Raw genomic sequence first — 23,383 nt, 5'->3', positions numbered from 1 at the left:
TCCCTCGAGTCCTGTTCCCTGTTTTAAGTGCAGGTAAATTTACACTCAGACAGTGTGAAGGTGAGGGTAAGAGCAAGAGCCTGGATCCTCCCTGTCAGGTCACTCTGGCTGCTTTTCCAGGCAGCCTGTGGGGTGCTGGTTTTCCACACACATCCTCTTATCCCAAGCCCTTGGTGGAAAGCAGCCAGTCCACAGGAGGAGAGGGGACCAGAGGCTGTGTGTGAACCAAGACTGCCCAGCCCTTTGCCAGGAGTCCCTTTAGGCTGCTGCTCTCCAAAAGTCACACCTTGTAGAGTTTTGTTCAGCTGCAAAGAGGTGCCAATTCCTTCATCTGCCTCTGGAGGAGGGACCACACTGGCAAATGACTATGGCATGACCTCCCCAGAGTGCAAGCTCCAGTCCAGCAGAGTGGGTTCCTCCTATGACACAAATGTCTTCTTTTCCACCAAAAAAGAGATTTTTAAGTGAAAACACAGAGAACTCCAATTGTTTTCTTCCACTTAAAATTTTATACATAGTGTATACAATGCCAGGCTGAGACTTAGTTGAACCTAGGCTTAGCCCCCCATAAGAATAACTTCTCTACAGGTAAGAGATTTACACAACCTGGAAACATTTATTAGGGGATTGCCAAAATAAGAATTTGATGGGGAAATGCTGCTGTTTTCAGGAAGGTTCTGAGTGATAGCAGTAAGACCCAAAATGATGATGTTTTTACTGAAATAATTCACCTTTTCTTTTTTCTTTGACTTCTCCTTGTTATTTAAAAATGATAATGTTGTGGACCTGTAACACTAAAGCTGTGTTGCTGTGCAGAGAGAGGGATGGGAAATGAATGGAATTAAAGGAATAAAATAACACACAAATATGTGAGCTGTTCCATAGGAGTTTGAAGATACCTCCATCTCACAGCTGGCAAATCAAAGATGGATTCAGTTCTCCTTTCGTGTATAGTCAATCTTTTAAATTTATTCTATTTTTATTATAGAGATTCTCTGCTCTGGGGCAACTTTACCATGATTTCTGTAGCTGTCTTGCAGCCCATGTGAAAAAGGGCCTTGAAACTTGCTTGTTTTCATCTTTGCTGCTGTCATGTAGATTCCATTATTTATGATCACCCCACATTTTCTTTTTTTTTTTCCCTTGTCCATTGACTCCCGTCTGTCTCTTCCAACCCAGGGGGATATTTCCAAACTCTCTTTAAAAGAATCAAATCAAATTTCATGGTTGTTTTCTCAGTTTAAAATATGTACCAAGTGATGACAGTTGATGCCTTGGGCAGAAAAGCACGTGCGGAGTTGTGCTGGATGACTGCAAGAAAACTGGGAATGAGGAGATGGGATGGACGTGTGGAAATATGTACATTGACAAGGCAGAAAATGCATGAATGGGTGAAGGCAGGGGGTCCATTTCAGGTGGGTTTTGGGGGGCTTTCAGCTGATGGAGTTTGTCACCCTGAATGCAGGAGGGTCAGTCAGGGAAAACTGATGATCTGGGAAAGAAGGGAAATTCAGGCTGAATTATGTCAGGGAGCTGCTGAACAGGCTGTGGAAAATCAGGATCAGTGAACACCAGCTCAGCTCTGGCTGCTGCTTTGCTCAGAGAGGGTCTCAGGTTAAATCTAGAGAAAATTAAAAAGTGTTTCTCTGCTCTGGGGAATGAGCAGTACATGTTATGTGACATAAGAGGGATTTGTCTGATCATCCATTAGGGTCTGTCCCATGTCAGTTTTGCACTGAATGTTGTGTTTGTGCTGTTTTGGGAATTTTTTCCTTTTTCACAGGAAAAAGTCAGTAGTAATAGCAGTGTCAGTATTGTATCCATAGTATATCACAGGCTGAACAGTAGACAGAGATAATTTCAGTGAATCTTAGAAGTTTGTTGCTTACTGCAAGACTAAATTTGTTTTAATTACTTCATTTGCTTCTTTATTTTTACAATTGAAAGCATGACCACAGTTTTGTGGCTGCAGTGAAGTGAGCAAGTTTGAATTCATAGCTGAACTTAATTTCTCCTTTGGTCATGCTTCAGCTGCTTTGCACATCTGCCTGTGAAACACAGTTCACCTTTCAGCTTAGAAGACAAATTATTAATACAACAGTCCTTCAGTTGGGAGGAAGGGAAGTTTAACTTGTCTGCAACATTTTGAATTAGTTAGTTAAGTTTTTCCTTTTCTTGCACTTATGTTTTTTCCCATCCTCTTGCCTCTTTTCAAATCATCTGCTGCCCTCTGCACCCAGAGAGGTTGGGAGTGTTTTATTATGATCTGCCAGCCTTAAAAGGCATTTTGACTTTTCAGAAAAGAAGAGACAAAAGAAGGTGAAGTCCCCGAGTGACTGGCGGGAGAGGAGGAACGCGATTCGCCTCACCAGCGAGTACACGGTGGAGACCCTGGTGGTGGCAGATGCTGACATGGTGCAGTACCACGGAGCAGAAGCTGCCCAAAGGTTCATCCTCACAGTTATGAATATGGTAAGTAGGCACTTCACTCTCAAAAGAGGAAGCAAGAGTCAGCAGGACGTATCCAGGGTAGTATAAAGCTGACTTGACAGCAGAAATCAAGAACTGTTATGGCATTCAGTACAAGAAAAGGAATTTTGGTTTTCTTGTGTTATGTGCCTCATCTCTATTTGTGTTACTCCTGGTATTTGCCACAATGAAAACCCATTTTTTAAAACAGAAAATGCAAGTTTTCACTTAGGAATTAGTTGTTCAGGAGTGGTGTTTTCTACAAGGCTTTTGGTGCTGCTGTGATTTACCTTGGAGGAGAATAATCCACAGTGGACAGATGATTTTGTCTGACTTGTTTCTTGGGTTCTTAAAGATGCCTATGGCACACCTGCTTCACAAGAGATTGTTATAGGCATTTAAAACCAGCAGTCATGCTTATTTCCAGCAAAACACCTGGCTTTAAGTCCAAACTTATTTTTATCTCTGATTTTTACACAATGAAAATGGCTGCTTCCCTTGATGTAGAAAATGTGGCAAACTTATCACCAAGCTGCTGGCTGATCCCACTCTTCTCACCCCAGGACCTCTAGGGCTGCCTGAAGTGGTACTGATCATACCTATGGATAGTTGATGGAGTTGGGCTTGAAAATCATTCCAGAAATCCCAGGGATATCTTTTGGGAGTGAGGGGAATCTTTGGAAATAGCAGTTTCATGGGAAGTGTGAGTGTTAATTTGTGAGCTGTCCCTGTAGTGGGCCCTTCTGTCTCAGCTGATAAGGGAACACAGAGCCTCCCACAGGGAATGCTCACTTGGTTTTTGGCAGTGTCAATAAGGAGGCAATGGCTAAATTGGATGTAGCCCTGGAAAACTGCTTAGAGGCTGCAGGGGTCCTTGCAGAGGCATTTACACAAGAAAGTCTTGGAGGAAGCTCATATTCTTTTGCCCATGCTATTGTAATATCCAGGAACAGCTCATTCTCCTCACTGTGCCTCCGTTGGTGTTTATGAGCAGCAAATTGGCTTGGGAAAAAATAACAGTGGTGAACAGTAATTGCCTGGTCATGCTTCCCAGTGATGAAGAGATGGAAGCTCAGCATAAACCAGCTATAGAACAACAGCTTTTTAAGAAGTCTTGTGTTCCTTCATCAAGCACTGGTGTGAGGGAGCCCTCCTGGAGGCTGATTGAGTAGGGTGTTTGATTAGTCTTTTCCATTAATGAGCTGCTTTTCTGTGTCCCTTCCTTTACCTTTTATTCTGCCTCCCAGTGTGCTCTGACAGTTGTCACTTGGTGGGGCTCCACTGTGACTCTGCAGTTACTTTTGATGACCTCCATGCCAATTGGTCAATGATTTCATTGTGGCCATTGGGGATCTCTGTGTTGTGCAGCTTTTTCAGCCTGTGAAGATTGTTAGGGATGAACACACAGATGGACCAAGTCTTAAAGAAAAGATGACTGTGGGTCTTTGAATCCTGTTGTCTGTCCAGGCTGAGGTACTGCAGAACATCTCAAACACATCAGCTTGCCAGGTGTGAATAAATTTGTGTGGGGAGGTGCTCATAGATGGGCTGGGTTCTCTAAACCCATTTATTAAACAAACATTGAAGGTTAGTTTCCAATGGATTAGGCTGATGGGCTTTTAAGCTCAGTTCTGATGCTGTAGTGTGAGCTCACCCCTTTATTGGACACTGGAGAGAGCACATGGAAGAGGAGTCTTGGATGAGGAACACATCCATGTGACATCTCCTCAGGTGCAAGGTCCAGCTGAAATGCTTCCCACTGTTAAGTCATTGCTTCTGGGGGCTCACTGGTGTGAGCTTTTTCTGATGTCTGATTGGATTTAAATTCATGTTTCAACTTTTTAGCCTTCAGAGGGGCAATGGGAGAGTCTCTCCTTTGGCTACCTACATTCCCATGCTCTTAGGAACATTTTTCAGGCCTCCTGCTTGAGAGTGACTGGCAAGACCAAAGACAGTGAGGAATGATAACAGGCAAACACATAGATGACATCACTGCATAAATCCTTTATTCTGTGGTGATGAAACCAGGTGAAATTCAGGGAGATCAAAGGGGATTGCAATGTTACATTTGTGTAATGAAAGCTGACCTTCGTCCCAGGAACAGAAGCTGAAGGATAATTAAGAAAAATGTATTCCAGAGAGATAATCATGTGGTTTGGGGAGGCCTTAGCCAAGCTCTTGACTGCTTGGGATCTTTGTTTCTTGCCTTCCTGTCAGCCTTGGGTGACTGCTAGCTGGGGGATAGGATTTGCCCCATGATATTAGGCAGTGCTTATTCAACTATACTGCAGGATGGCAGGCTGCCTCTAAAAGAAACCAGAATGTTAATTTTGGCTTGGATGCTTGCATTTAAGCAAATAGAACATTACTGGTCAGGGGTATATTAACTTAACTCCTCTCTGTAAGCCATTACATTTACTGTCAAACCACAAAACAAGCATTAAGAGTTCTTATTAATGCATTTTATATTTATAGACATTTTAAATAAAGTGATCTGCCTTAAAGTATTTAATATCTATTTATGTTACAAGAATTTCTGAAGGGGAAAAAAGTCAGCATTACAAAATACGGGTTTATTGCTCCCTTGGTAAATGAGAATCTTACACAAAAAAAACCCCACCACCCTCTTCTAGAATAACAGCTAAAAAGCACAGCAAACCCATTTTGGAACCCAGAAATAACAGGTAGCACATCATGTAGCAAATGCTGTGCTTTTAATGTTATTCTGTAGTTCCATCTCCCTGAACAGAGAATAGATTCACATTAGAAGAACTTGTTATTTTTTTTTGGTGAATGTCACTGTAGAGGTGCAGGCTCTTCCATTTACTGAACTAATACTTGAAATTATTAGACAGATCTTTTTCAAAATCATGGAAGAATTTCCCTCTAAGGTGCTCTGTAATATAGGAGTAGGAACAAGCATGGCTCCAGGGATTTGAGTTAGCTTTTATTAAGTCACCACTGCTAAAGATATCTTTTCTTGTTTTCTGGCAAGGTGTTTGATTCAGCATGATTTTCCAAACGGGTGATGAAGTTGTTGTCAAATGCCACCATGCACAGCTGCAGCCTTAGCAAGGCAGTGAGACTTTGGATATGAGGAATGGAAGAACATGGACAGGGAGAAATACCAGTAGAGCTATGGAAATGCAAAACCACCTACTGAAATATAGGTGCTGATCTCTTTTTCTAAGTTAAACTCCCTTGTTATTGAGCTTTGTTGCAGTGTTTGCATTCCAATTCTTGTCTCACCTTTGGCTTGAGAGCATCTCCTGTTCATGTCCTTCTTCTGTAGTCTTCAGTGTTTAGAAATTCCTCTGAATTCCAAACCCAAGTGCCTTTTTTGGTAAATCAGGCTTTAAAACATGCTTATATTGCACACCCATTCTGTCAGTTTGCATCTGGCAACTAATTTCTCAGTTCATGTGGAGCTCTTAGGATGGATGTTCTGTTCTTGCAGGACTTTTTTGCTTTTGCTTACTCTTGTGGTAGCTTTTCATCTGTAAGAAGTGACCAGTAAAGGAAAAAGGAGATTCTGGGAACTGCACTGATCTCTGCTATGTCTAGTTTTCATGGTTTAGGTTTTCAGCTTTCTGGAGAGAATCAATTCAAATGGTTCTGGAGACAACTGGTTCAAATGGTGATAAAGGAGGATGAGACCTTTTGGAAAGTCTTGTCCATGGCTGTTGTGTTGCTGAGGATGAGGAGTGACTGTTTTCAGCCAGGCCCCAAACAGTGAGTTGTGGATGTTGGCTCCTTGCAGAGTGCAGAGCTGACTTTGCAAACCAAGTCCCACCCAGATTGACCCTCTGAGCATTTAGAGACAGAGACGTCTGAGTTTCTGAATTTCCAAGACCACAACATAGTCATTTAACAGCTGCTTTCTATGGGTTTGAAAACCTAAAAAAAAAAAAAAGTTGGGCTGGTTTGGTTGTTTTGTTTTTGTTTTTTTGTTTTTTTGTTTTTTTTTTGTCCCCTAAGTGTATTTTTTTGGGTTTTGCAATAAATTACAACTGTGGCTTGGTTTGGAGCTTGCCTTTTTCTCTGAGAGTGCAGCATGGAGGGAGAGTTTGTGCAGTGTGTGTCAGTTCTCCTGCAGCTGTTGCTAAGCCATGCGATTACTGTGGAAGCTCTTTGCAGCAGCAAGCAGGAACTTGAAGTTAGTGATCTTTTGGATGTCATTAAGAGGGAAAATTCTTATGTTGTTCTTGAGGAATGATACTGTTTTACTCTCTGAAACCTGATTTTACGCTCCACGGATTGTTTTTCATTTTGGATTTCCCCTGTGAGGGGTTTTTTTTTTAATGTTAAAATAGCAGATAATATCTTTTTTATCATGCTTGCATTGATGGATTTATATGTCTGTGCTCTTGGGGGCTGGCACATAAAGGCTCCAGAGCTGCCACTGATAATCAGCTCCCTTACCCTGGTCTGGAATTTTCATGATAGGAACATGGACAAAAGGGAAAAGGATCTGAGTGTTTCATCACTGTCTACAGATTTCTCTTTCTGCTCCAGCAGCCCCAGGAGAAGGAGTTATGTCAACTGTATCTTATAAAGAGCTATGAATATGTTCTTTTTCATAATGTTTAAAGGAGTAATTTGAAAGCTTGGCTTTAGGTGGGTGTTAGAAATCCTATAGCACTTTTCAAAACAAGAGAAAGACAACCTCAGTAACCTGACTAAGGCTTCTGCTGTCCAAACCTTGTCTAGCAGCCAAGGCAATGGGAAGGTTCCTGCCTGAGTGCAGTGTTTAGGGAAGAAAAAAAGGGGGAAAAAAGTCAATTTACCCTCAGGGTTGCTGTTCTGAACTCCAAAACATCTGAAACACACACGTCTCCCTCCCACCGTCCACCTGCAGAGGAAGCTCTTGAGAATTAAAAAAAAAAAGTTAAAATGATGTAGTTTAGTTCTTCTGTCAGCCCAATTCCTTATGTCTGTGTTTGCTTTGTGCATGCTGGGGCAGGCCTGCACAGCTTATGCCAAAACTGCATTTCTTCTGCCCCTTCCATGTCAGAGCTGTGAGGAGAAAGAAAGGCAGGAGGAATGCAAACAGAGGAGGATGGTCCAGCCTTCAAGCTTTCCTGTTTTCTTTAGGGCATTCTGTACAGTAAAGCTCGGTCAGAAAAATGCAGAGGAATGGAGAGATGCCAGAGACAGGCTTTATTCATCTTGTTGTTCTATTGCACTTCCCCTTCCATTTTTTCTCTCTGTTTTGTGTGGTTCTTTACCATACCTCCTGTTTCCAGAGCTCACTCTACTTTTGATGACTCCTCACAGAGAAGTCAATACAGAAGTGTAGAAGTTCACCTGCAGCAGGGCATCCACAACACTTCAATCTCATTGACTACTTTTCCCATCTCTTCCTTTCATCCTAGTGATTCAGAACCTCCATTTCTTTTCCATCCGAGCGTCTTTCTGCCACTTGTGGTGATGTCCTAAACAAGTAACCTTCACATTTGGTTCCATGCCAGAATTTTATGCAGCTGACACTTCTGTTCCCAGCTGCCTTATTTTATCAAAAGGTTCTAAACCACCCAGATATTTTTACTTTTCCCCTGTTGGAAGTAGTCACAGCAGCCTGAGGCGTGTGATGCAATCGCAGGCTTGAGGAAGGGTGGCCCACGATGTTGGGAGTGGGCAGGGAAGTGTCTGTGAGTCAGTCTCTCTGTCTGTGCAGCAGGAAATCTTGAGAACATCTGCAGTGGGAAATCCCATTCCTCATCCCCTTGTACCAGTTATCCCAGCCCCCTCACTTGGCACATGCTGCTGTTGGACACTTGGATGTGGTGATGAGCAGCTTGGACACGGCGAGTCTCTGGGGTTTGGTTTTCTTGGCTGCGTGAGAAAGGCACAAGGTAGCTGCTGCCATGATGGATTTCCATTCTTAGCAGGAAAGACCTGTGTATTTGAATTCTTTTATTTTAAATTCAGCTGGATTCTGTGATGATGCTTCCTTTGGGCATTACCTGGCATGGCCTGGTTTAACTCCAGCTGGGAACAACCTGAGCTGTATCAGGCTCATATTTTTTTTATCAAGTCATTTAAAAGTCTGTTTGCCTTCTTCATGGGATTCCTTCTAGCCTTGAAGCCCATGATCTGAGAAAAATTTCCCTCTGAAAGGATAATATGTGGGTGCATCTCAGTGGGGCTGAGACCCAGAACTGCCCCGTGCCAGATACAGATGGTCCCAGCCCTCACCACAGAGCACAGCAGAGCCTGTCAGGAGAGCTGGGAGTGCCTCTGTGAAAATGTTTTCAAAAGAGGGGAAAAAAGCTGAATAGTGGAAAAAAGTGGGGAAAAAATTCACGTGAGCATCCAGGTCAGAGCAGGAGGGTGAGGAACTCCAGGTGCTGCAGCAGAGGTTGCCCTCCAGCCTGTGGGGAGACCATGGTGGGGTCAGGTGGCTGTTCCCAGCATTGTGACCTGAGGAGAGGACCCTGTTCAGGAGCAGGTTCTCCTGGTGGGAGCTGCAGCCCATGGAGAGGATCCATACTGCAACAAGAAAATAGTGGGAGGGAGCAGCAGAGAGAGTTGTTCCAGGCCAAGGACAGTCCCCCATTCCCCATCCACCTGCATGGCTCTGGGTGAGGGGGAAGGAGTCAGGAATGCAGGAGTAAAGATGAGGTGAGGGGAAGATGTTGTTTTAATATATCTGTTTTTCTCTGTGTACAAATTATTTTAATTGGCAGATTAAATTTTCTCCAAGTCAAGTGTGTGTTGCCTGTAAAGGTGATCACCCTCTCAGAGGGAAGGGTTCATGTTCCTTCTAGGCAACACAAACTGCCATCAGTCTGGGGCTCCTTTGGGCTTCATTTAAGAAAATAAGCAAACAAAACTTGAGTCAACAAGCAAAGTGGAGCCTTTTGACTTTTTTTTTTGTTTAGTACCCAATTGCTACTGTTTGAGCTCTTCTGAGATTACTGGTGGATGGGAATAAAAGTGCAGTCAGAATTATCCTTAGGACAGAGAGCACAAAAGAAAAGGAGGAAGGGCTGGCAGTTTTCAAGATGACACCCTGAACTTTCCAGCAGCTGGTGGTGGTGTCTGTGGTGCTTGGTAGGGAAGTTTTGCCAGGGAAAACATGTCTGGAAGCTGATGGTGTTTGGGTTTGTCTGTGCCGAGTCTGGAGGCAGCTTGTCTGCTCTGATGGGAAGCCAAGCACCAGCATCCACCAGGCTCAGTGATAAGGACCTGCTTGCTGGATTTATTCTCATTTCATGAGTGGGAACTTCATGGGTTGGCCAGACCTAGTGCAGAGCTGGGAAACCAAAGATATCCATCCATCCATCCATCCATCCATCCATCCATCCATCCATCCATCCCAGGGAAATGTCAGCAGTTGTAGTGGTGCAGCAGGGGTTGACTCCCTCAGCCTGATGACCCATTGACCCTCCCAGTTGAATGTCCAGGTCTTCACTTACACAGGGATCATCTGTCAGAGCCCTTCTCTGCAAATGTCAAGTTTATTCCCCCTAGGTCTGTAGTGAGAGGCCTGAACTGCTCTACCAACACATCCCCAGGCTAAGCAAATAGTGCCAGCCCTTGTGTGCACTTGTACACCAGCCCCAGGGAAGATAAATGGCTCATTGTGCTCAGCTGAAGGTCACTGGGTCAAACACTGAGTAGCTCTGTCTTGCAATCTGTACCTAAATTGTAGGAAACATTTACGTGTGTGCTTAAATCCAACCCCAAACACTGGAGAGCTTCAGAGCACTCTTCCACTGAGCACATTCCTGAGTATTTGCACAAATAGGAAAAATACCAAGCGTTGAAAACATAATGTGCAAGATGTGCTTGTGTCTCAGGTTTGCTGTAGGAAGTTACTGAGCCTGGGTGATGCTTGTAGCCAAACGAGCTGTGAGGAGGGTATATTGCTTACCTGGGGCCAAACCTGCCTCCCATTTGTCAGGAGTCTCTCTTCACTGGTCTTGATTTTGTTTTTTTTTACTCAGTAGGGGATATGATGATATTCACCCAAGGCATTTTATGTGGCATTTTACACCTTTTTAAAATGAACCCTTCCCTCACCTTTTTTGATACTGTCTAGTTAAAACATTTGTACACAGAGAAATGGGTGGAATAAAATTCTGGGATCAATTAAGATCTTATATTCTAACCTATAAAAATGAGGTGAAGTATCTGAGCTGGAATGCAAAATCTGGAGAGAGTAGTAAGGTAGATTCCGGTGCTATTTTTGTATTTCCTGAGGCTTGTGTCATTATGTGCTGCCTTATTACTATTCTCTTATATAAGATATGAAAATAACAGAGGGAAATTGCTTTTCCATTCTATTTCCTGAAGTCTTAGACACACCATTATTTCATCTTGCATTCAGATATCTCTGATATTTAAATGCTGAAGATCTATGTTAGTTGGACACTTCATAACATATATCCATGTCCCTGAGACTTTATCTTTATGGTTCCTTTGAAATATTTTTCTCCTTTTCACAGTAACTCTTAAAAATTCTTTATTTTACTAAGTGTAGTAGCACAATCCATTTGGGGGGAGTTTTTTGCATCAATTTTTAAAAGGAGAAATGTCTAACTTTAGTCACAATCAGTTTCTTCAAGTATTACTAGGTCTTGATATTTCTACTAATAAGCTCCGGATGTTTTCTTTGCTCTTTGACAGGTGTACAACATGTTCCAGCATCAAAGCCTGGGAATTAAAGTCAACATTCGAGTGACCAAACTGGTCCTGCTTCACAATCGCCCTGTGAGTTCCAACCCCTTTCTCCCCTGCTCCTGGAATTGCTTTGTGGTGTCCCACAGGGGTGGGAGGGGATGTGAGGCATGTGTGGCCTCAGGATCACCAACTGTGAGGTGTTGCTTGTTCCACTTCACCAGGCAGTGCTAAAGGTGGGAAGTACAGGGCTGTGGGAGTGAAAGGAACCAGAATCCTTTTATTTATCCTTCCTGGTAAAGCTGTCTGCTTGTCTGGAGTTAACTGTTACAGAGAGGTCTGATGGCTTTATCTAAAGATATTTCCTTTTATATATCTTTTGGCTTTTATTCTCCCCAAAGGCAAAGTTGTCCATTGGGCATCATGGAGAGAGATCTCTGGAGAGCTTCTGTCAGTGGCAAAATGAAGAATATGGTGGGGCAAAATACCTTGGTAACAACCAGGTTCCTGGTGCCAGGGATGACACCCCTCCTGTGGATGCTGCTGTTTTTGTGACCAGGTATGTATGGGAAGATCTGGTCTATCAATTTACTTCAACCAGTAATGCCCATGGTCAGTGGTGGGGTTATCTGGTCAAGCAGAAATCCAAGAAAAGGATTGTACATTTGCTGTCTTGTTTTTGTACATCCTTGAAAAGGTTGTACAAAAGCAACTCTCCTCTTGAGTCAAAGTGTCACAGTTGTGGTCACTGTTCTGTGTCGCAGTCAGGATCAGGATGTGGCTGTAGCACATGAAGTGCTTTTTTCTCACACCAGCTGGTAGGAGTGGAAAAAATAGGGGAGGTTTTGGAGCCCTCCTTCCTAGGAGAAAGAAGGTACGGAACTGAGAACACAGGTGAGCTCAGTTGCTCTGTGTGCAGTTAGGGATGAATCAGCTGAGCAGTCTGAGAGCAGCAGACAGTGTGTCAGCCCTGGGGAGCTGGAGAGGGAGTTATCTCCTAAAGAAAGAGGGAGAGCAATACCATAAACTAAATTAATTTTCTCTCTCTTTGCCTGAGGAAACAACCACTTTAAGAACTCCCCTCTATCACAACTGAGATAGAGGAGGGGTGTCATTCCTGACTGATTTGTGTATTTGAAAACCTCTGTATTTATTTCAGATATGAAATGATCTCTGTAGAAATATTTGATGGAAATTCTTTGCACCCTGGAGTTCTGAACTTACTGATGTGTCAAACACATAAGATAAAGCAAGAAGAAGGGTGTTGTAGGGACAACAGTCTTTTTTCCTCAAACTCCCTGAGCTCAACTTCACAATGCAATGCAAGTCCCATATTTCCCACAGTTACCACAAATTTTGAGTAGCAAATTCGTGGTTTTTCAAGGTTTTTGCATCCTTTAAGATGTAAAAGAAGTATTCATTTTTACAGGAGTGATCTCTGAATAATTAAAGTGAGCACAAAATTACGGTGTAATATGGGTGATCATTGGGCTAGAAAAACACTACTTCCTACCCTCTTCTTCCCCAATTTGAGGCAGGAAATGTGTGTATTGCAGTTCAGTATTGCTCACCTCTTTCACTTATTTTCTCTGCCAACAGTATAAGTAGAAATTACATGTTTTTTGCATAAATTACCATCCTGATTGTAAAAATCTCTTGTGTTAGATTTGTGTTAACAGACCCACTGCAAACTATCCATGGGATTCTGATGAGTGTTCAGTGAAAGAGTTGGTGAGCAGGGCATGAGGCCAGCAAAGTTCCTGAGAAATCTCCTCCACGGACGTGTGTGCAGCTCCCCCAAACCCTGCTCTCCCCTCTGTATTCACTGCAATGCACCAGGCACTTGTGCAGATCCTTAACAGTTTAGACAGGGGGAATAGATCCTTTGAAGTCAATGGGCTGCACATCCTGGTTATAGTTAAGCATGTGCTCCACTGGATCAGGGCCTAAATAAATAACATTTTTGTTAAACTCATCTGGGTATCCAGTTGTCCTGCATGACAAGTGAGGCAGAGAGAATCTCTTCTGATGGGCTCTGAGCACGGGGTGGGGGGACAAGCAGAGCATTTCATCTCTGCTGCTCTCAAAACTGAATGCATAATATCAGGCTAAATGAGTTGAACTTGGGCTTCTGAGGAAAAACTGTAGAAAGAATTTGTAGGAGGAATTGTTCAGTGGCTTTGCAGGGTTTTGCAGTGGGAATAGCTGGAAAAGTACAGATTTGGTTGGGTTAGAAACCAAATTTAGCTTTGGTTAGAAGATTCAGGCCAAGGAGCACACAGCTCTGCACAGGAGCAGCATTTTTGCTGCTGGAGAGTCCAGAAGTGTGTACTTGGAGTCCTTCCTTCCTTCTTGCTGTGTCCTGTCATCCTAACCCATCCTGCTTCTGCCACATGGAGGATGCTGCATTGTTTGGAAGACTTCTGGGCCAGCAGCCCCATTCTTGTGTCAGGGAAATGAGTTTTTCTCCTTTTGGCTTTGGAAATGTGTGTGTGTGTGTCCATGGACCCTCCCCAGACTGTACAGATGGACCAGTGGTAGAGGATGTGGGAGCAGCAGCATGTCCAGCACAAGCAACTGTGCCAGAAAAAGCAGAAGCTGAATTTTCAGCAGCTGCAGCTGCTTTAAGGACTAGAAACAGATTCTTTGGGGTCAAGCTCTGAAGAAATCCCTCTGGTTCCAATCTGGCTGGGTTCATTTGAAACACCAAGGCAAGCTTGCCTTTTGAAACTTCACCTCTAAGTGATGTTTCCCATACCCTCATTTGTATGCAAAAGTAGATTAGTTAGGCAGCAAATATCTCTCTTGTGGGATTTTAATGGTATCCACCTGAGTTCCAGGTAAGAAACAAACTGTGCCTGTGAAATAAGATGCATTGTCCAGCTCATTAAATAAGGCAGACATTGGGAATAATCTGCCACAGCCCTGAAGGCCTGAATACAGTGTTGTGGTCTCTGTAATCATCAGACTTTTCTCATTCAAATTCTGGTTTTGAACTTGCAGAAATTCAGGTCTCTGGCATCTTTGGGGAGTGTACTTCATATTTTAACAGGCAGCTGACCAGAATAACTTCTGTCTGCAGAATCTATATCTTGGAGATTTTAGAAGCATGTCTCATTTAAAACACATTCCCTCTCTTGATCCCTCTATCTTTTGCATTCCCTGGGAAATCTTCAGGCACACTGATGTTATCCCAGCTCCTGGCTGGAGGTGTTTGGGTCACCTATTAGACTATAGGTGATGATAAGTTTGCAGAGCAAACAATGTCCCAACACTGACAGGAACAAGATTCAGAGCTGTCTTGAAGCAAAGCCTTGCTTTTTCCTGACACAGAGGTGTAGTTGCTCCATTTGCAGCCTGATCCTCCTTTCCACGTTTCTCCAGCTCTTTGCCTTCCCATTGAATGGGTAAATGGAGGAATTCACTGTACGTGGAGGAAACTGGGCACATAGTGCTTCTGAATGTATCTATGGACGTGGAAAATTTATTTTGGCAGGTTTTGGACTGTACCAGTTTCCTCTGTCCTTTAGCTTTATGACCCTGCAGGGTTAGACTGGTCAAAAGATGTCATTTGAAGGATGTTGGGAATAGCCACTTAACAGAATGCTTCTTATTCCTGTTGCACAGTTCAACTGCTGTCCTTTCTCACAGGAAGGACTTGAATTGCAGAGTTTAGCTTAGCACAGTTATGTATTTTTTTCCAGCTGGTGGGAGCCAGATGGAAGAGCGACTGTAGGAGCAGTTCTGAGCTCTTCTGGCTATTTTTATTGAACAAAACATCTGACTTGTCATTTTTTTGAGAATTGTACTCATCTAATAGAAACCTCTGCTGGGTACCACATGAGATAATGACTGAGAATTTCACAGGTCACAGGATGAGAACTTGTGTCCTGCTTAATTCAGTCAATGGCTAAAAGTGAAAACTGGTTCACAGATACAGCTGTGATTTCAATATATTATCCAAGACCTTGTGATAAGTTCAGATGTTGGATTTGAGCTGAAGCTCCTGGGGTAAGAGTTATATTTCAATACAGCTCTGTAAAAAAATCTGCTAACAGAACTGTCTCTGTGATAAGAGACCTTTGCACATGCAGTAAATATTAAAATATCTTTCCTGCATTGTTGAGTATCATTATAGTATCAGTCATGTCAAACTCCCACTTCAAAATTACCCATGCAGTTGAGCTCAAAAATGTGCCAGAGAGACACCTGTGACTGAAACTTTTTTAAAAGCAGATCAGTTTCAGGTGCCAGGATGGGACCATTTAAATCACTGGTGTGACTGAGGCACAGGTGAGACAGATCATTCTTAACACTTTTCCTTGCTGAGTTTTCTCTCTGACTGCCAGGGAAGGACTATAGGAGTTTCAGCAATGGGCTTTGTGATGAGGTGTGTCCTTGCCTTTGGAAGAAGATGGAGGCCCACCAAGCTGGTTTGTGACTAGAAGTCTGGTTATGCTTTTCTATTCAGGCACAGAGTTTTGGGATAAAATATTTGCAATGGTCCAGATGGTTTAAATCCTGGCATTTTTGTACATATATTTGAATAGAAGATGAAATCTCTTGGTCTTGTGTTTATGACACTTCTAAGGATAAGCTGAGTAGGTTTTATACTTGAATTGTCAGTGATGTTCAGTTCTGCTGCTGGTGTGCTTCAAGCCCTTCCCTGGCCAAACAGCATCACAGCACTCACATACAAGGGTTGTTCTACCTCTGTAGAAGAGTCTGCAAGTTGTGCTGGATCATTTACAGACCCCTTATTTAATAGCATGGTGGTAGTTCCTCTGTGGAGCTGCCAGAAAGTGCCAGACGCTTTTTGGTGTGGGACAGCGTGAGCAGAAATTCTGTGCATTATTTGCAGGGCAGGACAGGCGAGACAGAGAGGCAAAGAGGCTTTTCTAGCTGTGGCCTCCTGCCATCCACTAATAGTTCAGCTATCTGTTGTCACAAGAAAAGCATCTGTTTGATTTAGCAGTTTATATAACATAATAAGTCCTTAAATAAACCTCTGTCGAGCTGGCTCTGGGAAGTCGAGCAGGCGCGCTGGTGCCAGCTCTGTCAGGAGACTGTCATCAGTCTTCCTTGGGAAGGCTGGAATGCCAAGGTGTCCAGACACAGGCTGCAGTGAAAAATGAAAGCTGGGGCCGGTGTGTGGTCGTAGCTTCCGATTTTTGTTTGGTTCCTGTCTGATTTTTTTAACGCTTTGATGGTTGTTATGTTTTTTCTGCACTGAAGTGTGGTTGGTTTTCAATGTGTTCTGAACAAGAGCTGGTAATGGCTGTTTGTGCTCTCCTTCCAAGCCCCTGACAGCTTGATTTGTGGTTTTCAAAGGAGTTTGGTGTGGAGGGCCTGGAATTATCAGTCAGAGTCCTGGGCCTTGAATCCCTTTTCCTATAAACCCTAGTTTTATAACTTTTTTCAGGTAAAGAGCATTTCTAATATTCTTCTATTTTTATATTTCTTTTAAGTATTTCTCTTTCTCTAAGTATTTTTGATCTTCCTCCTCCCAAACTCTTAAACTTCAAATCCTACGGGGACTCAGTCATTTCTAATGGCACATTCCAAATGTACTTACAGGATTCTCTTGTCTCCCAGGGCGAGGAAAGCCATGGTAATAGAGACTACAGTTCCTCAGCTTCCCTTGGATTAAGGAACTTCTGAAATGTTTTAGCACATTTGATGTTTCTCTGCAGCTCCTCTTCATTGTGGATTGCACTGCAAAGCATCCCTGGCAAAGAGAGCTCCTAAAAGTTTAGGTCTAAGTGCTTCTTGAAATGCATTCAAGCTGTTAATTTAGTTATAAAATACCTTCCCCCCCACACACACTTGTTTTTCTGTCATGGAGAAACTCATTTACATAATCTTCTCATATGAAGTGTTAGTGTTTCAATGGTGAGCTTCAAGGCTTTTCATCTGTTCCTGTTTAATACAGCCCCATGGACCCCTTGTTGATTTGTGGGTGCCACTAGCATCTGTAATATCTTCTCCTGCCTTGATGGGATGTGGGGAACCAAATGGAGTCTCTTGAACCTCTCTGTGTTGGATTCAAAACATCACATGGCAAATCTGACTGTAATAAGTTCAGCTGAAGCCAATTTACCCGTTACCAGGAAAATCCTGAAATTCTCTTCTTCCATGTCACCTTCTGTCTTTCTCTGTTTAGTACTCCTTCTTTCATGTTCTTTTCTATTCTAGTGAAGAATTGAGAATTTCTGGGTGCATATTATTAGTTCTGTGCCTTCGGGTTGTGCCCCACACATCTCCTACTCCCTCTGTCTTTTAGGGTTCATCACAGGGTGTCTGCTCCTTATTGTTACAATTAACTTGTGGAGAGAGCTTCAGTTTTAATCTAGTTGTGGAGTAAATGTGACATCACAGGCTGAGGCAGGGTTCTTTTAGGTGCTGAATCCTAAGTCTGTTAAATTGGACTGTGGTATATGGGGCTGATTCACATAATTGCCTGTAAGCTCAGTAGCAATCAGGGCTGCTATCTGTGTTGCCATCGTGTAGACTGCACAGCAGCCTTACAAAATCCCCAGCCCTTAACACCCATGATATGTGAGTCATGCACCACTGCTTTTTCCTAGTCTGGAGGCACAGGATACATTTCAATTCTCTTCTGTTTTTCTTTCTAGGACAGATTTCTGCGTGCACAAAGACGAGCCTTGTGACACTGTGGGTAAGTCCAAGAAGCAGGGGAGGGTATTTTGATAGCCACCTCTGTGCTAAGAGGAGTATTCTGGGCAGTCTTTCACTCTCTGTTTTGCTGTAATGTTTGTCTTGCTGCTCTGTGTATACCTCTGTGATGCAAATATGGATTAACTGAGCAGAGTATGAGCTATATATATTGAATATTAAATTTTAACCCCTTCTAAGACCTGGAAGTCTCTGGGTTCAGGAATTATCCTTAAGTATTTCTGCTTCTTTGGAGTGAATGCAGAAGAAACTGCCTCTTGGTGTGTCTGTATAATGTTCGTTTCAGTTCCCTGTCACCTCAAACAAGAATTTGTTAACTAAGAAGTGTATTTCCCATTGTAAGAAACTGTGTGACATTCCCAGATCAAGCTGGCACTCAGACACTGGAGAAGAATACCTCATTGTAGAAAAGCCAAGTTAAATCTTCTTTTCAGCCTCCTGCTCCTCCTACTTCCTAACTGCCTTCACTCGTATCCAAAGCCTGCATACACAGGGTCCTTATATCCCACACATTAAATGCTTTGTTTATTTATTTAACTCAGGTAGCAGTAACCTTCACTGTGTTCTCCTGCTTTTTATAATCCCCACAGTGGCAGCAGTGTTTGGAGGCACAGCTCAACATCCTCTCTGTGATGATGGCATGAATGTTTTTAGACTTCCCTTAAAGTCAAGTGGTCCCTTATCCTCCATTCTTTGTAAACTTAGGATGGATCCTAATTTTCACCTATGTCCAAGCTTTTTCCATTTGGAATCCCTCACAGTGTGTTTATTCTGTGTCCAATGGAAAACACACTTCCACTGAGAAAGGTTTTTACACCGTGCGCCTGCACCTGGAGGTGACTGTGGTAAAATACAATAAAGAAGTTTACAAAAAATGAGAGAGAGAAGCTGATGGAAGACACATGCTGACTAAAGTCGGAGCTCTTTCCATACTTAGAGTATTGTTGAAGGTTTCTATTCAGGGAATTATATTACCAGAGACAGCATGACTAAGGAAATATTTTTATGACTTCTTTTCTGTTCTTACAATACCCAAGTTATTTCTTGTGCTGCAACTTGCTGCAGGCTGTGGCTGCAGTGGAGAAAGTGGAAGATCACAGCAATGAAGATTAAGCTCACTTGTTACTCTTTCCAGCATAGTTTTCCAAGATATTTAGAAAGTGAACGTTCTTGGGACAAAACCAGCCTGCCTCTTTGCTCTCTTCAATCCTGTTTTTCCTACCTTCTCCCCTGACAGTTTGATTATGTGGCAGTAAAGCACTTATATCTTCACTTAAGCATTTTCTGTGCCCCATTTGGTCTTGTACTGCCATTTGCATTTTTTCATGTCAGAGGAAGAATAAATTAATGAATGTTCCTCTGTGACATGCAGCTGATTTGAGAAAGTGACTAGTGTTGGTAGTACTACATTTTAACCATGCAAAAGATTCTCTGGTTTTCCTCCTTTGTCCGGATTGGGAAAAGCAGGTGTCAGTTGTAGATAAATAGGCTTTTATTAGCCAGACTTCCATGCCATGTGCACATACCTGGGTGATATGAGCAGCCGTGTAGCGTGGCTTTGACTTGGGCTTAATATGAGTGCAGCAATTGAGACAGGCAGATGCCCATTGATCCTCCATACTGGCTTAGGAGGGTTTATCTGGGTGTTTCAAGCATCTCTGCTATTCCCAGATTCCTGTTTCTCACTCCAGCTCCCAGATATTTCTCTCCAAATCAGCAGGACTGCCTGTGGAAGCAAGGAGTGAGTCCAGTGAGTGACATCACATTTGGTCTTAATGGTTATGCTGAGGTTGTTGCACTCCTCAAAGTTCTCTTACAACAGCAGCTTGCTTTCATTTCTTGCTTTACTCTTGAGCAGATGAAGAACATAGTCTCAGCAGATGCATGTGTGTTTTCACCGTTGCCTATGGCTGAGGTTGCAATGCCAGTGCTGCCATCCTGTAAATGCAGTGAGCAGCCGCTCTCCTAAACCAGGAGACTGAGGCTGCTGCTCTATATAAGGCAGAGAATCTGGACTCTTAGACTCCTGATTTCTATTCCCAGCTCTGGCACTGACTCATTGTGTGACATTTGGCAAGTCACTTGCATTCTGGATGCTTCTGTCTACCTCTGTGAAATGAGGATTTTGAGTGCAAAGCTGCAGGAGATTGCATGGCTTAGGGAGGTCTCCTTTAAAGAGTGTGGAGTTCTTGGGGGTGTGATGCAGTACAAGTCCAGAATCTAATCTTGCTTAGTCATGTTCAAGGGACTCTAAGGAATCTGATGTATTATATCCTGAAATAAGAGGACTCAGAGTGCTGTAGGTAATGTTATTTTCAGTGACAGTGCCTTGATTTTCTTTACGTTGTGAGAAACAAAGAAGCAAAACTTACCCCGGTGGAAGCCTTGAGGCCCAGCTGTTGTTGGGAAGTGGGATTCCAAAGTTTCAAGGCTCATAAGAGGTGTTCATTTGTGCTCTGAAAGATCCATCTTGAAAAACCTGTCTGGAATCTTTGCCTGCCATGCAGACACAGCGAGAAAACAGCAGCAGGAGGTTTGTATTTGTATTCTGGCAGGGGCCCCTCACTGAAACCAGTTGCTCTGGGGACTTGGTTCAAATTTTCTTGGCCCAGCTGCCAGGGTAGTGTGGAGGGTTACATAATGGCAGAAACAAGCTCAAAAATGGGGAAAATGTATAGGTATGTGTTGGTGGGGTGATACCCCACTGTCTGCACCACGTAACAGAACTATGTTTGTGTAAGAAATAGTTTGTTAATGCTCATAGCCCCACTTGGTCGGGTAAGTTAGGCCTGGGAATGGATGGATTCCAAAGGAGGTGGACAGAAGGAAAACAATATTCCTGTGCGGAACAGTCGTGTTCCAACAGCCTCTGCTGTGGGATGCACTCCTCATTTTGAGCAGGAAGGTTCTCTTTGTGTGACACAGCCTCCTCACACACCAGTCAAAATTCCCAAATCTGCTTTGGGCTCATCCCTCGTGCTGTGACTCCAACCAGAGCTGCCGTTTCCTGCAGAAAAATCTGTGTTCCAACGGAGCTGCCTCCGAGCCAGCCAAATTGCAAGTTTAATGTCTTGCTATTAATATCATGCTGCAGCTTGGAGCCTTGCACACTGACAGAATCCAACCTTTCTGTGACATAAGCAGATTGAGAATGCCCCTTTCGTTCAATATTTCCACTGCCAGTGCCAAATAAGCAGCTTTACGGTTAGTTAGGAATGATCCTGCATATTTCAAGGCAAAGCTTGGCCTTCATTCTTCAGTGTACATGTTACCCCAGATCCAAGCTGAAGCTTCCCTGTATTCAGCTAATAATAAAATTGGGGGCAGTGTGGAATTGGGAAATGGAAAATGAGAATGTGTCTTAAATATCCTTAAATTGCCCCGGTTAAAAATGACTTTACCTCTGCTGCAGTCACATGTGCTCCTCTGTGGCTTGATGTCGGGGAAAAGAAAGCAGAGTGAGTGTGTGTACTGCAGAGGGGCAGGCTGAGCTGAAGGAATAGCTGCCTGGAGAAAACCAAGCACAGAGTGGAGGTGATTGAGAAACACAGTTTTCCAGACTCTTTCCATAAGTGAAATCGGTGTTTGGAGAAAAACATCCCCATCTCCTGGCTGTTTATCACTGTAAAGTGTTTAAAATACGGCCAGGTTTGGCAAAAGAGGATCTGTGGTCTGTATCTCCAAGTAGGTTTTTTTATTCCATACAACACACCTGGATAAGGGACTGCACATTTTTATCTTTTCCTTGGCCATTTGCCACCTCTGGCTGGCCTGTCCACAGCAGGAGACAATTCTGGTCATCCTGCCTGTTCTGTTCATTTAAATTATGCTCCCTGTGCCATATTGATTCCACTGCCTTGCCAGTGTCACAACAGAGAATTCATCCCCAAGGAAAGGGAAAAGTCTAGCTGGTTTGCTCTGAGTGGAAAAGGAATTCTCACATTAAAAACATTTTCCATAGTGGTTCATGTTGAATGTTTCTGTATATTCCAGGGCGGGTTTTTATTTGATGCCAGAATAAATAGAAATACCTGCTGCTTAAAACAATTCATTAGAGCAGCAGTGCCTGGCTTTAGCAAAAGCCTTGCTGGGACTGTCCTTCAGCCCAAACCTAAACACAGCTTAATGCATTAAAATGAACATACTGGAGGTTAGAATGTCTCTTAAAGAGACACCATCAAGTTGATTTGGTGTTTGGGAAAGAAAGGGACCTCACAGTGCTGCAAATCTGTGTCACTCATGGCTCTGCAGGGCAGTGGAATCAGGCTGTTGGCTTTAGGAAACCATAGGGAGCTGTGGTCCAGTGCAGTGGGAGAGTTTTTCCCTTGCCTTTTGGTTGCTAGGGAATAAATGCTGGGCTGCATAATCCAGACAGTGCTGAACTGTGCTATTGGGCATATTCATCACTGCCATCTCCCAGGCCCCACCCTACCGACCACAGCCTTCCAGGTTTTTTTCACCAGCTAGCAATCCTTCCTCTTCCAAATTCCCACTAAAAATTCATGTGCCAAGCAAGTGTAATATGAGATTGCATCAATCTCAGTAGAGCCTTGGGATAAGCGCTCAGATAATTGGGAATTCCTGCTGCTGTAACCCTTGCTCTGCCTCATTCAGTGTCCTGTCTGTGCTTTTCCTTTTCTTGTTTTGGGGATGTGGCTTCAGCCAGGCTTCCTCACTCTGCACTCAAGACCAGAGGAAAATCCTGCTTACATCAGGCTCAGAATCTTGGTGGTGACTTCGCTGGAGTCAGGATCCTGGTACTGTTTTTAGATATTATCTGAGACATGTAACCCTCCTGATGCCATCTTACATTGTGGTTTTATTGTTAAGGAGAATAGAGCATTTGAATTTTATTTGCCTTTGGGTTTGTTTTGCAGTTCAATACTCTTGTTTAGGTTTGTCTATTCATTCCATGTACTGAGGGCACTGGTGCATTCTTGATCTCCTTGGCTGAAAAGGGTACTGTCCTTATTGTTCATATTGTCCTGCTGCAAGGAGTTTTTGTAGAAAATAGGTGGTTGATCACTTTTTTGGGGAATTCATCAATCTGTGCATGCTATCGACTCACAGTTAGCTTTTAAAATTTTCTCTGTTTCGTGTCTTGGGTGAAGGCAGTAACGTGGATAATTAAAACAAATGTGTTTAGTGGTAGAGGATTAGTTACAGGTTTTCTGTATGTTTGTCATTTTTCCCTCTTCCACGTATTTCCAGTTCCCAGCTCTGAGGTCTTGCAGACCCCCAGTTGCTCTCATTATGAACTCTCATCCCTTTCCTTTTTTCCCTGTTTCTCTTTGGGGTTAGTTCAGAGCTCATAGGAGCTCTTGCTCCGTTTTGTTCCTTCGTGTTGTCTTTGTTCAGCTGGGCCTGGACAGGCAGAGGCTGCTGTTCCCAGAGGCCCTGGAGGGTCTGGTTTCCATCACTCAGACTGCAGGATGTGCCCACCGAGGTCACGGAATTTCCCTACGTTTACTCCACTTTAGCCTTCGTAAACCTCCAGCAGTTCCTCATTAGTTCTCCTCAATACATCATTTTCCTTTTGCAGCCCCAAAATGTGTTTCAGGCCCTTTTATTTTCCCATTATTTATCTGTCTGT

General features: G+C 43.3%; 1 protein-coding gene across 1 annotated transcript in view; it reads left to right on the top strand.

The window, feature by feature from the left end:
• ADAMTS17 (ADAM metallopeptidase with thrombospondin type 1 motif 17) overlaps positions 1-23,383 on the top strand; it is a 153,518-nt gene that overhangs the window by 18,269 nt on the left and 111,866 nt on the right. Inside the window, exons 4-7 of the mRNA XM_062501440.1 lie at positions 2,300-2,472; positions 11,104-11,187; positions 11,496-11,653; positions 17,730-17,773. Coding sequence (XP_062357424.1) covers positions 2,300-2,472; positions 11,104-11,187; positions 11,496-11,653; positions 17,730-17,773 — 459 coding nt within the window. The remainder of the gene's footprint in view (positions 1-2,299; positions 2,473-11,103; positions 11,188-11,495; positions 11,654-17,729; positions 17,774-23,383) is intronic.

This window comes from Cinclus cinclus, chromosome 13, assembly GCF_963662255.1.
Source record: "Cinclus cinclus chromosome 13, bCinCin1.1, whole genome shotgun sequence".
Lineage (NCBI taxonomy): Eukaryota > Metazoa > Chordata > Aves > Passeriformes > Cinclidae > Cinclus > Cinclus cinclus.
Note: the sequence above shows the minus strand (reverse complement) of the source record. Positions and strands in the feature narration are given on the sequence as shown.